At 41.9% G+C, this 13,927-nt stretch overlaps 1 protein-coding gene across 1 annotated transcript; it reads right to left on the reverse strand.

Moving 5' to 3' along the window:
• Positions 1-918: 918 nt before the first annotated feature.
• Positions 919-13,830, reverse strand: rec8b (REC8 meiotic recombination protein b). The gene is made up of 18 exons (XM_084939018.1): positions 13,674-13,830; positions 13,496-13,564; positions 13,158-13,300; positions 11,965-12,040; positions 11,408-11,525; positions 9,227-9,293; positions 9,052-9,119; positions 8,258-8,339; positions 7,410-7,467; positions 7,064-7,256; positions 6,573-6,707; positions 5,591-5,666; positions 5,020-5,198; positions 4,727-4,766; positions 4,564-4,639; positions 4,336-4,437; positions 1,349-1,455; positions 919-1,164 (listed from the first exon to the last, which is right to left on the reverse strand). The coding sequence occupies exons 1-18, from the start codon at positions 13,727-13,729 to the stop codon at positions 1,073-1,075; spliced, it is 1,737 nt and encodes a 578-aa protein (XP_084795144.1). The 5' UTR covers positions 13,730-13,830; the 3' UTR covers positions 919-1,072.
• Between the last annotated feature and the right edge of the window lie 97 nt (positions 13,831-13,927).

A 13,927-nucleotide genomic window follows, 5' to 3' on the forward strand; every position in this document is an offset into this window, starting at 1 on the left:
TGTGCGCTGTCCTGTACACTTATCTTCAGCTTTTCACATTCCTTTGTGCAAACTTTTGTCAGTTCCTTTGATGCTGCAGGGACGTTAGACAGGGAATCTCCAGTTAATGGCCACAGTGACAAACTATCAAAACTAATGTTGAGCAAACTATTGCACCATAAATTTTTTGTACACAGTGGAAAACGTAGCAGTCAGCTGGCTATTCTTGTACCAAACATTATGTACAACGGACACTTCTTGGCACGATGTCACCACCTGAATGCATATCAACAAAATTCCCATTCCAGTGTGCTGATGTGAATGAGGATTTCTGCCCTGACCTCAGCTCGGGCTTCTTGGCCTCATCGAGGTATTTGACAAGCAAGCGCTCATATCGCTATTGAGCCATGAGGTCACAGAGGAGTTTTTCTGCCAGCGAGGCACCATCTGGTCCCGTCACAGGCAGGAGATAAAGCCTCTGTAACATTTCACATTTCATTAATTTCTATATGCAGCATGTTTCTACAGCATGTGCAGAATCTGAAAGAGAGAGACTGATGTGTAGGCTTTTTCTAAGAGGCTCAGTCATCGTATGACAATGAAGAGAAGTCCAGTCCTTTGAGATGCAAAGAATAAGTAACATTTTATTAAAGATTTTAGTCTTTAAAGAGCTAAAATTTAACACAGCAAATACAAACTGTATAAAAGTGGAGTTAATTTTTATCCTTTTTAATATTTTTAACAGAGAAAATAACAATATAAAACAAAAGAAAAAAGCTATAATAATACAACACTCAGTCCAAACTGCAACACTCTATGTTTAAACACCTGAAAATATAACCATATAAGCAATAAATCTGAACCACATGACTAGGATAACATTTTTAAAAATATCCTTAAAAATACTGAATTTCCAAGCATAAAAACATGAAACGCTGATGGTTTTTTTTTTTTTTTTTTTAAAAAGGGTCATGTTTAATTAAAAGTAATTCATTTAATAATCTTCATATGCTATTGATTAAAAACTGGATTTAACAATGTGTTCAGATGAGCTGAATCTCTACTAGGTTTTAGCTGGATGCTGTAGGTGTGTTCAGGCAGCCATTGTCAGCTTAGCAGAGCTTATGGTGATGCTGCTGTAGGGCTCAGTCTGATGTACGGTCACCTGCCCAGCAGACAGGAGCTCTGTTGGAAGGAAGCGTCACAGAATAGGGCCATTAAACATGTTACAGAGACCGCACTCTGTGACAGCCTTTGTTACTGTACAATGCAGGGAAGTTTGTGAAAGGTCAGCTTTAATGACACATCAATCCACCTCATTCTTCAAAGCTCTAAAAATCAATAAAATCCATTTCTGTCTTTCCCATACCCAGCAGTTTGTAGAATGTGTCAGTTGCAGTGGAGCGATTGGCCTCAGGGGGCAGCAGAGAGTCAAAGATGACTTCACCAAACCTCTGCAGGCTGAAGGTGATCCAGCTGGAAAAGAAACGTATGTTTTGTTTTTAAATATCTCGAGGAAGTACAGATTACGTTTTTTTAAACAATGATTTCATTTATTAAGAAAACCAAGTTACCCAAACCTTCCATGTCCTGTGTGAAAATGTGAGAAATCCCTTAAACCAATATGTCTAACAAGGTAAAGTAGGCTAAAAGCACATCATGCCACAATCTAAAGAAAGAGCTAAGAAAAAAGTCACTGGCATCAGTCAGTCTGGAAAAGGTTACAAAGCCAGTTTTAAAGTCTGGGAACTCCAGTGATCCAAAGTGAGAGCCATTATCCACACATGGAGAAAAACTGTACCAGTAGTGAATCATCCCACGAGTGGCCAGTCTACAAAAATTACTTCAAGAGCGCAGCAATGATTCATCCAGGAGGTTGCAAAAGTGACAAGGCCTCATTTGTCTCTGTTAAGGTCAGAGTTCATGATTCAATGATAAGAAAGAGACTGGGCAAAAATGGCACCCATGGGAGAGTCCAAGGAGAAAACCACTGCTGAGCAAACAGAACACAAAGGCTCAACTCACATCTGTTAAAAAGCATCTTGATGTTCCCAGAGACTTTTGGGAAAACACTCCAATAAAACAATTCTGAAAAGAAGAGTGGGCCAAAATTCCTCGACAGTGATGTGAATGACTCACTATCAGTTATCAATCATGTCTGATTGTAGTTCTTGCTGCCAAGGGTGGTGCAGCCAGTTGTTACGCTTAGGCGGTTATTTCATTTTTACACAAGGGATATGTAGTTTTGGATAAATAAAATCATAATTTCACCAAACTGCATTTTGTATTTACTTGGGTTGTATTTGTCTGATATTAAAATCTGAAATGTGAAAATTTACAAAAACTGAAATCATGAAGGGAGCAAATACTTTTTCACAGTATTTGACATTTAAACAAAATCAGTCAGGGATACGTGTCAGACTCATCCCTCAGGTCTGCTGCTTCCTTTCTGTTTAGAATTTCAAAGCAAATGTCCAACAACTTAGAAAGCAGGTCAACCTGTTATGCTGGAGGCAAAAAGTGTATATGCAATTATACATGTTACCGGACATGAATATAATTATAGATGCACTGTGATCAACAGTTTCACTGTCTGACGCATGAACTGAATAAAAATTAGAGTTTTGCAAGACATAAACTAGATCAAACCAACAGGGAGATTCCCAGTGTGTAGATGACAGCAACATCCCTGAAAACTCTGAAGACAAGTGTGCATTAAAAGACGAGTGACCCCAACACTGTCACATAAGCAAGGATGTGAAAATGTGTCAGATGCTGTTTGTTGGCACACACTGGATAAAGATTACGAGTGGTGTTAAGCGTTGTTTTGGCCTGTGTTAGAAAAGGAAAGTCACTGTATTTCTCTTCATGCAATTCAACCAACACAGCTGGAACTCTGAATAAATAGACTAGTTGTCCTAGTTTTCAAACTGTAGCCATTAATGGTTCACCTTTAAAAGTCTGCCACAGCCTACCTTCAAATACAAAGAAGGTAGGCATGTCGTGCCACAAAAACTAATCACCTTGGGGCGATTCTGGCAACAGAGCAGAGTGTGGACTCGTCAGATCTCAACACGAGTGGATATTAGAGCACTAACGCGCATGTGGAGGCTGGGCAGCATTAACAAAGAGCCTGCACTCAGGAGCCAGAAAGGATTAAAAAGTAAAGAAAGATCCTTCAGCATCCTGTATTATCACAGTGACTCTTACATGTTTACCTATGTTGCAACACGTGTCAAACTCCTTCAGTCGGGGCTGTGTGGGCACACCTCCATGACACCTTAAAGCTGATGAGCTAAAGGTGCCACTACACCCTCTGCAGTGGTCGCTTCGCTCGTCTTTATTCCCCACTGTTAAGGTGCAAGAAGCCACTGCGTTATTCTTCTAAACAGTTGCAACATCTCCCCCTGTGTGTTCGTGTGTCTCTGAGCTACTGTGCAGAACTATTATTAAAATAATCATAAAAACAGGCACGATCGTACACTCGGGTCTTGCACGACCGGCCGATGTGTCACAAAGATCATGTCTCACGACACAGGATGAGATGTAAAAATCATCCCACGACACCCGCCACACAAGCGTCACGGCGAGCATAAAAGCGGCCCGACACAGAGTGGGACAAAGCAAGCAGAGGTGGACAATTTCAAAAGATGTTTGCTGTTTTACAAAGAGTACAGAGAGGCCTGCGCATGTAATCAGCAAGAGACGATCTCTGTTTTCAGGGAATATCATTTCTATTGATATACTGAATATACGAGAAAGAAACCCTTGGAGCTGATAAGAGGCAAGCAGTGTCAGGTAGACCATTTAGATGAGGACTTCCAGATAAACTGCAAACTTAATTTACAATTCAAAACCTTTCCTTGTGCGCCCACTTTCATATGAGCTGCCTGGCTTGTGCTATATATGTAAACCACCTGATCAGAGGCGTTTTTTCCCTTATATTTCCCACACAGCCACTGACATGTTAAGACTTACAAATAAGCACTTTGTTCCCACTTTGCTTTTACATAAGGATTGATGTTGTTTAATCAAATTCGTGCTACAAGCAACTGTCACACTCAGGCTGATGAGCAGGTTGTTAGGAGTTGGCGGTGTGGGCGCCATAATGAGAACATATAGTTCAGGATTCATGTGGACCAGATTGTAAAGACGGGCACGTCAATAACATCTATAGGTCTGGTCCACAATGTAACTCTCATTTCAAACAGTTGGCATCAGTGAGACTGAGTTTGACACAGCTGCAAATGTCTTTCATGCATTTCTTGGAGTTACAAAGTATGTTTGTGTGTCAGTGTGAGTGTGTTTGTGCGTGTTTGCTAGCTTATGTTTAGTGTTTCTTGCAGCACAAAGCACCTCAGCATGTCCCTGCTGTCTGCGTAAGTCTGAGCCTCGGGCATCTCAATCCTTTCTTCTGCTATGGGCTCCATTGGTTGTTGGACTTCCTCCTGCAGAGACCTGCAGACACACACACACACACACACACACACACACACACACACACACACACACACACACACACACACACAGTGATCTGTTTCTTATGCACCGAGCTGTCCATCTTTCTATCCATCTGAGACTTACCATCTGCTGATGGAAGTAACGGTATCGCTTACTGATCGATCTTCTTTGGACATGTCCAGCATCATATCTGACACAGCTGCTTACACACACAAACACGCAGTGAGTGGCTTTGTGCTCTTAAAAAATCGAAGTAATCTGTGTCGAAGATGAGAGTTCTTCTTACATGAGCCCTCTGTGCTTTGCAGTCTTAAATCACTGGGTATCTGAGAAAGAGAGAGAGTAAAGAAATAGAAATGAGGTTTATAATCTGATTTATTTCACCAATGAGCTGAACAGACTGAGCTGGCAGACTACCACTGCGGGCTAGCTGGATACCAGATAAGCCTTATTATTACAACTCTGGCTCCACAAACACCCTCTCAGAATTCAGGATGGCATTACACTGGAGTTTGGTAAGATTACCACTACTTTACATCAAAATCCTCCTCGTCGATGGTTAAATGTACGCAGACCCACCTCCTTCATGGACGAGTGTCTTCTCTTCCTCTCTGCCCTCATTATCTCTCTCTCTTGCTCTGACCCCAATCTCCCCTCCTCTTCTTCTTCCTCCTCCCCTTTCTCTTTTTCTTGTTTGGGCAGGACGGCGAGTGAGGCCTGCTGTTTCCATAGCGTCTGGAGGTCAGAGTGAAGGAGGGCTGTAGATAGGGCAAAAGGCAGACAGGGTGCTATGCCGACAGTTTTTTTTTCTCTACAGCTATAGTTTTTTTCACTATAGCTGATGACTGTGTTGGAGATTAGCCCCACCCATTAACATGCTGCTATGAAGCGATGTATTCAGTACTAGCAAACACTGTCAGAGGCCCAGTGAGGCTGAAGCTGATTAGAAACATGCACAACATTTATGTGGCGAACAGACAAGTTGCAGCATGTCTCTTTATTTATTAGGCTTCCTTACATGATGCACAGGGGAACTGTAAGGGATTTTATACTGCTCAATCCGTCTGTGCTTTCATTACTTGAGAATAAAAGGCTTAGAAATAATGGTTCGTATTCAGTCAACAGTAACTGTGTAGCTCCTGGTACTTACATCCACAGGGGGCGCTGAAGAGCTGAGCAGGAGTGGCACGCGTGGTCACAGACAGGAAGTCCAGCAACACGTCTGACTGAGAGAAAAACAAGATTTTAGAGTGAAGGTTCTGGTGCAGCGAGGGAGGAGGGAGGAAGAGGAGGGGGGGGGAACCAATCTCAGCATATCACAGGAATTTAAACATGGCAGGAAGGGAGCAACAAAGAAGGAAGGCAATGAAATCAATAAGCACTATTCCAGTGGGCAGAGAAGGAATAGAAGTGGAGAGCAGGAGTTTAATTAAAAGACACCCTGGTGAATAGACACTTTGATGGCAAGACTTTGATTACAGAACAGCAGAGACTGAAAATCGGTCAGTCAACCACTGATCCCCGTCAACTGAACCAGGAACATCCAGCAAAGACGGATTTTAGTATGGAGTCTTTGTGTCTATTGCCTCTTTTCCATTAATACCTACTCTGCTCAACTCAACTCCATTTTGGTTGTTTTCCACTACAATCGAGTACCACTTTGCTACGTGTGGGTCGTTATAGTAACGCGGACAAAAGTCCCGTGACGTGATTTGCATGTGACACAAACACAATAACAGCGGATGATGATTATCTACCTGCTGCTCAGTGTATGGCTTTTTCAGACTCAGGGACCGTGCTGTTTTTTGTGTAGCTCTCATGACGCCAATGACTGGCCAACTGTTGGCATGCAGTCTGTTGATGACACATTTTCGGATTGCCTCGGATCACCTGAAATCCGACAGGAGGTAACAAAAAGTCTAATGGAAAGCCCTAAAAAATGGATTGAGTCAAGTCGAGTAGAGACTCATGGAAAAGGTCTACATGTGTCTGAGAAGAAAAGAAGCTGTTAAATGTGTACATAACTCCAGCAGTTATGTGATGCAAACTGTCATTCAAAATCTGAAATATTTAGACTGAATTCATTCAGATAAATCTTTAAAAGTTCAGTGATGTCATCTTAATCTAACTACCCGTCTGAGCGTCTCGGCCCTCGGGTTCCCGATCTGCTCCTCCATCACTCTTTCAGATATCTGGACCTGAGGGTCTGCAAAGACCAGCTGACGCCTGCGTCTTCCACCGCGCTTCCTTAGAGGAGGAGCAGCCACCTGGTGGCACAGCAACAATCATACGTTTACAGTGCAATGACTTAACAGTCCGGTGTACGCATACTGGAAAATATGCAGCTCCGTGTTGACACACCCGCACATGCTTTCTATTATTTGTTTCTAAAACAAAACAAACTGCTCGTGAGTCACTGGGCTACGGGTGTCATAAAAACAAGCTGTCATCACAGTGTTTCCTACACAATCATCGTTCAATAGCCTAAAAATAAAACATAGCTTTAATAGCTGTTTTTCCATCAACAAAATCCAGAGCCTTTCAGATACATCCCACACAGACACACCGGAAATCTTTTACTTTCTCACAAAACAGTAAAAGTGAGCAGTCCTCCTTATCCCACCTCATCACAGGGCCTTTCTGTCGTTCTGTCCCCCTCTCTCCCAGATGCCCCAGAGGGTGGAGATGGCATGGCAACTTGTACAGGGGTCATCTCTAGGGCAATGGTTGCCAAAGGAACCGCCATAGGCTGACCTGTCTCCTCGTCCAGCAGCCACACACTGTCCCGGTCTGTCCCCAACACCACCTCCTCCAGCCTGGAAACACACACGTAGCACGAAAACTGTTATCACACCTTTGAGACACACATAAATATTCCTGTAAGTCTGCGGTCTATTTTCTGTGCACGGGCCGTAACAGCCAGTGGAAACAAACCATGTTTGTCACTTTTGTTTCTAACCAGGACTCACTGATCAGCAGAAGACATGGCTCCTTTCCAGCTGCTCTCCTCTGTCTGCTCCTCTGCATCTGTTTAACACGTGTTGTACACAATGCTCAGAGAAACAAGACACATACAAACTAACAGTTTGCACCAAATGACCCAAACTAATGAATCAAGTGGCTTAAATCTATTCTAATAAGACCCTAAAAAATCCTTTTCTACTCTCTCACGCATGTTTTAACAGAGAAAATTGGAACTAAATACAAGCTACTCACATGTTGTCCTGTCTTTTATAATTTTTGTCAGAGCAGAAGAGGCGATCTAAAGTTTCTGCCTCTCTGCTCTCCAATGAAGCCAACCAGTTTCCAGAAAATAAATGTTTTCTTTCTGGTAGCAAAAGCACTCATGGGGTCAGAGCGGCTCTTTTTCCAATTATAGCCGTGGCACAAAGAATTTGACCCGGCTGATGGGGGCAGTCACATTACAACAGGCTTTCTCCTGACTCAGAATGGGGTCTTGTTGTAGGTGACCACATGCTTACAGTAAAGTAAATAAGTTCCGGTTTTGGCAGAAATCGATGCCTTTTCCTGTTATTTCTCAGGATTTCATAAACAAAAACGTCTTCAAGGCTTGGAATTAATGAAGCTAGCTTCAAATGTGGGTGACCTGTCTTTGCCACTCCTAAAACCTCTTAGAAGACAGTGCCAAAAATTTCCTCTAGGCAGAGAAAATACCCTGTGCAAGAGAGGGACATGTTGCAGAGCTGATAATAATTTCTGCAAAGCTAAAACATGATGTCAGGCTAAACACATAAAACCCTGTTATATGTGCACAGTGCTTATCACAGAGGACAGTCAATGAGTCTGAGAGAAACACCTTTATGGAACTGGTCAGCTTGGTCCATCAACAAGTCAATCTCTCTGGCTGTAGCTTCGGGAAGATCAGCTCCCTCGAAATCCTGACACAGAAAATGTAAGACGCGTGAATAAAAGACAGAAATAAAAATACAGCAGCAGCAACAGAGCTGAGAGTACAGATATTACCATGTTTCTGCCTGCATAGCAAAACTAAACTCATGAGACTGACAGTGCAACAGGGATGTGAGCAGCATGTCTCTGTGAGCAAACTGTGCACGCAGGCTGATGTAATTAAGCCCGATCTCAACAAGCCAAAATGGATATCATCAGCTGATGCAGTTCATGAGGGCCATTGGCAGTCTCTAAGTGACAGAGCGAGGAGGCTAATACTGTGTGATGGTCCTGCTCGACTTACAGTAGGGAAACACATCCCTCGGCCTTCTTTTCTCTCTGTCTCTCATTTTGATCCACATTCCCTCACACTACTCACTTCACTTCATCTTATACACACTGGATTGGTTTGAGCACTTCAAAATAAGAGTTCTTATAAATATCTGGCCTTGTTTAAAAGTAAACATCTTTCTCACAAGAACATGTGACAGTGTACTACATCTTCTGCCTTTGATGCTGCTCCCTCGTCACAAAGCATGAGGCACACAGGAAGCAGGCTTCTAGCTTGTGACAAAGATGTTAACTGGAGATGTTGTGGGCACACGGTCCACATCCTGGCTCAGTGATTCACCAGGACGCCTGCTGTAACTAAAAATGATGACTGGGGTGTTTCTTGTCCCCGCACTATGACAGAGAGTTTACCTCAGCAGTGGTAATGATGAAGTGCTCCTTCTCAGTTAGAGTGATGGCAGCTGGAGGTGACCTGAAACCTGGTTTAACATTGCAGGAGGAATTAGGAGCACAAGGATGTGAGAGTAGCTGAGATTCAAATGGGGAGCAGCTACAGCTTTTTAAAATGCCAGAGTTTTCATCTCACCTCGTGTGGTGTGGGGACTGGGCACCAGGGAGTGCTGTGAACCAACATCTTCAATCACAAACCCTGTCTGGAAGCGCACATCACAAACACGTAACAAACACTTATGATGCAGTGCAGCAATCCTTTAAATCCATATAACGTTGACTCATTCTACTCATTACAGATTATGAGGACAAAGTTCAAGTCCAGGTCTGCCAGATTTACAGCACCCACACTCAGCAAGGAGTTATTCACTGTGATTTAACTGACTCAACACTATGAAGTATTGTAAGCAGGGAGAAATATAGTGCACAACCCCATTGCCACACGACTCGGGGTGTAAATAAAACCACAATGCAATGACTTGCAAATCTCACAAACCCATATTTTATTCACAGTAGCAGTAATATAGTAATATACCAAATGTTTAAACTGAGAGAATGCAACAATTCAGGAAAAAAAATCATTTCATGGCAGCAACATGTTTCAAAAAAGTTGTTACAGGGCCACGTTTAGTGCTGTGTATCATCCCCTCATCTTTTAACAACAGTCTGTAAACATCTGGAAGCTGAGGAGAGCAGCTGCTGGACTTTTGGGAGAGGAATACAGTCCCGACAGTCCGGGGTCTTCTCTGTCGTATTTCTCGTGATGTGCCAAATGTTTCCATTTGCTCTAAAACCTGTTTACACCCTTCAACACTGATGGTGTCTTTACAGGTGTGCAAGGTGCCAATACTATAGGCACTAATGCCATCAGAGATGGCTTTTGAACTGAGTGTTGATAACAACCCGGATGATTCCTCTTCTCTTTAATCTGAACTATAGGGCATCTATAACAGAATAATTTCATTTTAAATGAGCTTTGGCCGAGAGAAGGGCAGGATCACGTTCATGTGGGGCTTCTTCTTGTCACAATAAGAACTTTAACCTGCATTTTAGAGGGGCATGGTGAATTGTGCTCACAGACATGCCTGTTTTAATGCAGTGAGACCTGAGGCTCTGAAGATCATCTCATGGGCATCCCATACTAATTTTTGGCCTTGACCCTTGCACACACAGATTTCTCCAGGATCTCTTAATCTTTTGAGTATTATGATTATGTACTGTAGATGATGAAATATATGGTGAAAAGTTTTTTTCCTGAAGTTGCTCTGCAGAAACCTCTTTAAGATGCATTTTTTATACCCAGTCACATTGCTCACTAGGTAACTTCTTAACTGCAAAATGTTCCTCCAGCTGTTTCTTTATTGTACCTCTTACTTACTTAGTACTTTTCCAGGCTTTTGTTGCCCCATGCCAACTTTCTCTGAGACATGTCGCTGCCGTAAAAATTCAAAATGAGGTGTTATCCTTCATGAAATAATAAAATCTCTTAGTTTAAACATTTGATATGTTTTCTGTGATCTATTGTGAATAAAATGTGGTTTTATGAGATTTGTAAATCACTGCATTTTCCCCCCAGTTTATTTCAAACCCAACTTCTTTGGAATTAGGTTTGTAAACCCCAAAAGGTTGATTCTGTTCACCTGGACGTGGCGTTTTTTTAGTGCGAGAAACGTTTCGTCACTCATCCAAGTGACTTCTTCAGTCTCAACTGACTGGAGGTTTCCCCAACCTTATAAACAGTACATTTGCACAATAACTGAAACCAGCCCACTGAATGAACAATGGGCTGCGAGGTCAGCTCCTTGATCATTAATATGCTAATTGTCATGACCGTTGATCAAAAAACACTGATCAAAGCCCATTTGTAAACATTACCATAAAACAATAATCCAAGTAAATGGTGCATGTGTAATTTGTGGTAACAAACAAACAAAACTGTGTGAAATAACAGTAAGTTCTGCATTTATATGGCCAGTCACAATTTCAGGACATCAGATGTTTGTCTGTGTGTTAGGATAAGGACGAAATGTCACAAATAGTCTTGCATATGAAGCTCAACACTGAACTGATCTTTACAAGTCAGAAGATTTTTTTGGAAACAGGAGTTCGCCTGCATGTGTGAAATCCTGCAAGCTTCTATTATTATGATTCATGGTAAATCTAATCATTATTGTAATAGTAGCAGCTACTGCTGCCTCTCACCCGCATGCTTACAGAGCGTGACCTGCAACACTGACTGCAGTCCCTCTGTAGCTTACCTGACATATTACAGAGGCATGCATATATAATACTGGTGTATAATGGTGGCTGTATGTACCTGGGGTAATTTGTATGGGCTGGGTAGGTGGTGAGATTTCATGATACCAAAGAAGGGATCCTGAGCTCCTTCTGCCTCCTCCATCATGTACAGGATGTCAGGTATATCCAAAGCATTCCTACAGTGTGATACATCAATGTTATTACTCAACATATTCAAACACTGCACACATTTTAGAATTTGCAGTTTCTAATAATATAAAATATCACTTGAATAAGACTAGAGCTCTTTCATATCGCACAAAATGGATTAATAAATAGCAAAGTGCATAACATTACTGCTGTTCCATAATGTGGCTTATGAAACATTGATGAAGCTATTTAAAGGGAAGGAGAGCCATTTGTCCACTCATTTAAACACCATATTCTCCATTTTACTGTTTATTACTCCAAACAATCTGTTTGTCATCTCATAAATATTCAACAACAAGCCTGTGAGCTCACACTTCCCCAAACAGCTAAAACTTCCTGACAGTTCTGCTAATTTTTTTTCAGATGCTGCAAGAGACAAAACTTTCTTCCCCTGTGGATTAGCACACTGTGCGTGCATACACAGACCTGCCAGATTCAGCCATGTCTATAGGTACACATCTTTTACAGCGCAGCAGGCGGTCTATGGTTTGTTGAACCTCCTCTGGAAAACAGAAAAATTATGCACACGACTTGTACAAAAAAACAGAGATGCAAAAAGAGGCATCACATTTAAGTTAACAGTGACAAATGTACTAAAGGTCACTTCAAGCTAACGTGTATTCAACATCCTCATTGATAAAAGGTACTAAGAGTATTTAGGTTGCCTGTACCGGCAACCTGTCCAGGATGTACCCGACCTCTCCCCCAAAGCCAGGATTGCCTCCAGCCCCATAGGACCTTCAACTGAATAAGCATATAAAAAAATGGATGTCTGGAAAAATAAAAATGAGCATGGAGGATGTTTGTGTCCCATTTTACAATGACCATACCAAACTCCACTAAGCCCTGCTTAATAATACCATATAAACATCATACCCACACACTTGGAGGTTTTATTGTACTGGTGGGTGAAATTAAATGCCACTGCAGACAATGGCTGCTTTCTTGGCATCTCCTCCTGCTGATCATCCTGCATTATGTTTCACCGTTTTCATCAACCATGACAGCAGCATGATTGCGAATCTGTCGGATGCAATATCATCGTCAGGCTGCAATTTGAGACCTGATGAATCGAGACTGTTGCGCTGTGTTTGATGATGTTGCTTTCATTAGTTCCATATTGGCTTCTAAATCACACTTATCAGGGGGAGCTGGGATGATAGCATTGTTTTGGTTTTTGCACCAAAACAGTTTTCATGACACAGAGAGAAGGTGACAAACACAATCTGTCTGATGTGTTTTGCATAAAGTAAACAAGCTGGGCTTTTTTTCCCCAGTTAACATCAATCATGAAAAATAATGAAGCTGCTCTGTTTTTGCTTTTGGTTTATTTGAGTTAGTGTTTTTTGTTGGGGGTTTTTGGTTCAATTGAAAGTCATTTTGCCAACCAACTCCCTTTTTTGCTAATCCTATATAAGCAATCTACCGTGAAATGATTCCGATTTATTTTTTAATCCATGTTAGTCATCGCCTCAGTGTTTTGTATACACTTTCAAATTTGACAACTACTGCAGTGACTCAACTTGCAGCATAGTGTGTAGGGAAAGCAGAGGAATGTCATGGCTGATCACACGATTTCAGTTTCTCTTGTTTCTGCTGTCTTTCTGTTTGTTCCTCACCAAGCAAGAAGCCACACTGCCTGTGGTAGACTACAACAACTCCATACTGCAGCTGAGAGGACAGGTACAGAGAGAACCGAGGCCTGGGCAGGCTGGGTTGTGGTGGAGGAACCTGTGCGGTCACATAGTCCAAAATCTCCCCGCTGTAAACATTCAAAATGAGGCAGATGAATCTTGACTAAATGTGCACAGTAAAACTTAGCTGCACAATTTACTGGCAAATGGAGATGTAGTGAAGTGCTAAGTTTGAACTAAGTAACCTAAACTAGTCTAAACCTTTGCTAATCTACTTTAGCAATTTTATCAGCCTTGCTATACAAAAACGTGCACATTCATACCAGGTCCGCTTGACATTGACTCTCAGAAGCTCTCTGCGAGTCACCCTGATGCCTTTAGTGGCTGCTAACCTGAATAACAAAACACATTTACAAAATTTAGACATAACAGTTAGCTAGTCAGGAGGTAATGTCCATCAGGACTTCTTGCTAATGGCTTTGAAGCAACATGTAGACTCACCAAATTGTGGAAAAACATCCAGAATGTCGCTGGAGCACATTGGGGTAGTAAAACATCTCGTCTTATCTGTCAATAAAAATGCAAGAAGTTAAAGAAAAGAGGACCAAGTTTAGGAACTAGATTAAAACACCAATCTTTGCCGAAATTTAAGTCTCGGTTTCCCGCCTCAAAACATGCTCCACCAATCCGGTTTCAGATTCAGGACACGATAGTAAACACCCATGATGCGTTCAAGTACTAAAAATAAATCCATT

Source organism: Perissodus microlepis, chromosome 9 (assembly GCF_051167445.1).
Source record: "Perissodus microlepis isolate ML-2025 ecotype Zambia chromosome 9, ASM5116744v1, whole genome shotgun sequence".
NCBI lineage: Eukaryota > Metazoa > Chordata > Actinopteri > Cichliformes > Cichlidae > Perissodus > Perissodus microlepis.

Bases quoted from the DNA above. Each gene is read 5' to 3' on its own strand.
- rec8b (XM_084939018.1), bottom strand. From the start codon at position 13,729: ATGTTTTACTACCCCAATGTGCTCCAGCGACATTCTGGATGTTTTTCC. The intron at 7,257-7,409 runs GTGAGTCCTGGT...GTGTGTTTCCAG, and splicing joins GCCATGTCTTCTGCTGATCA to GCTGGAGGAGGTGGTGTTGG. The intron at 5,667-6,572 runs GTAGTTAGATTA...TTTTTCTCTCAG, and splicing joins GGGCCGAGACGCTCAGACGG to TCAGACGTGTTGCTGGACTT.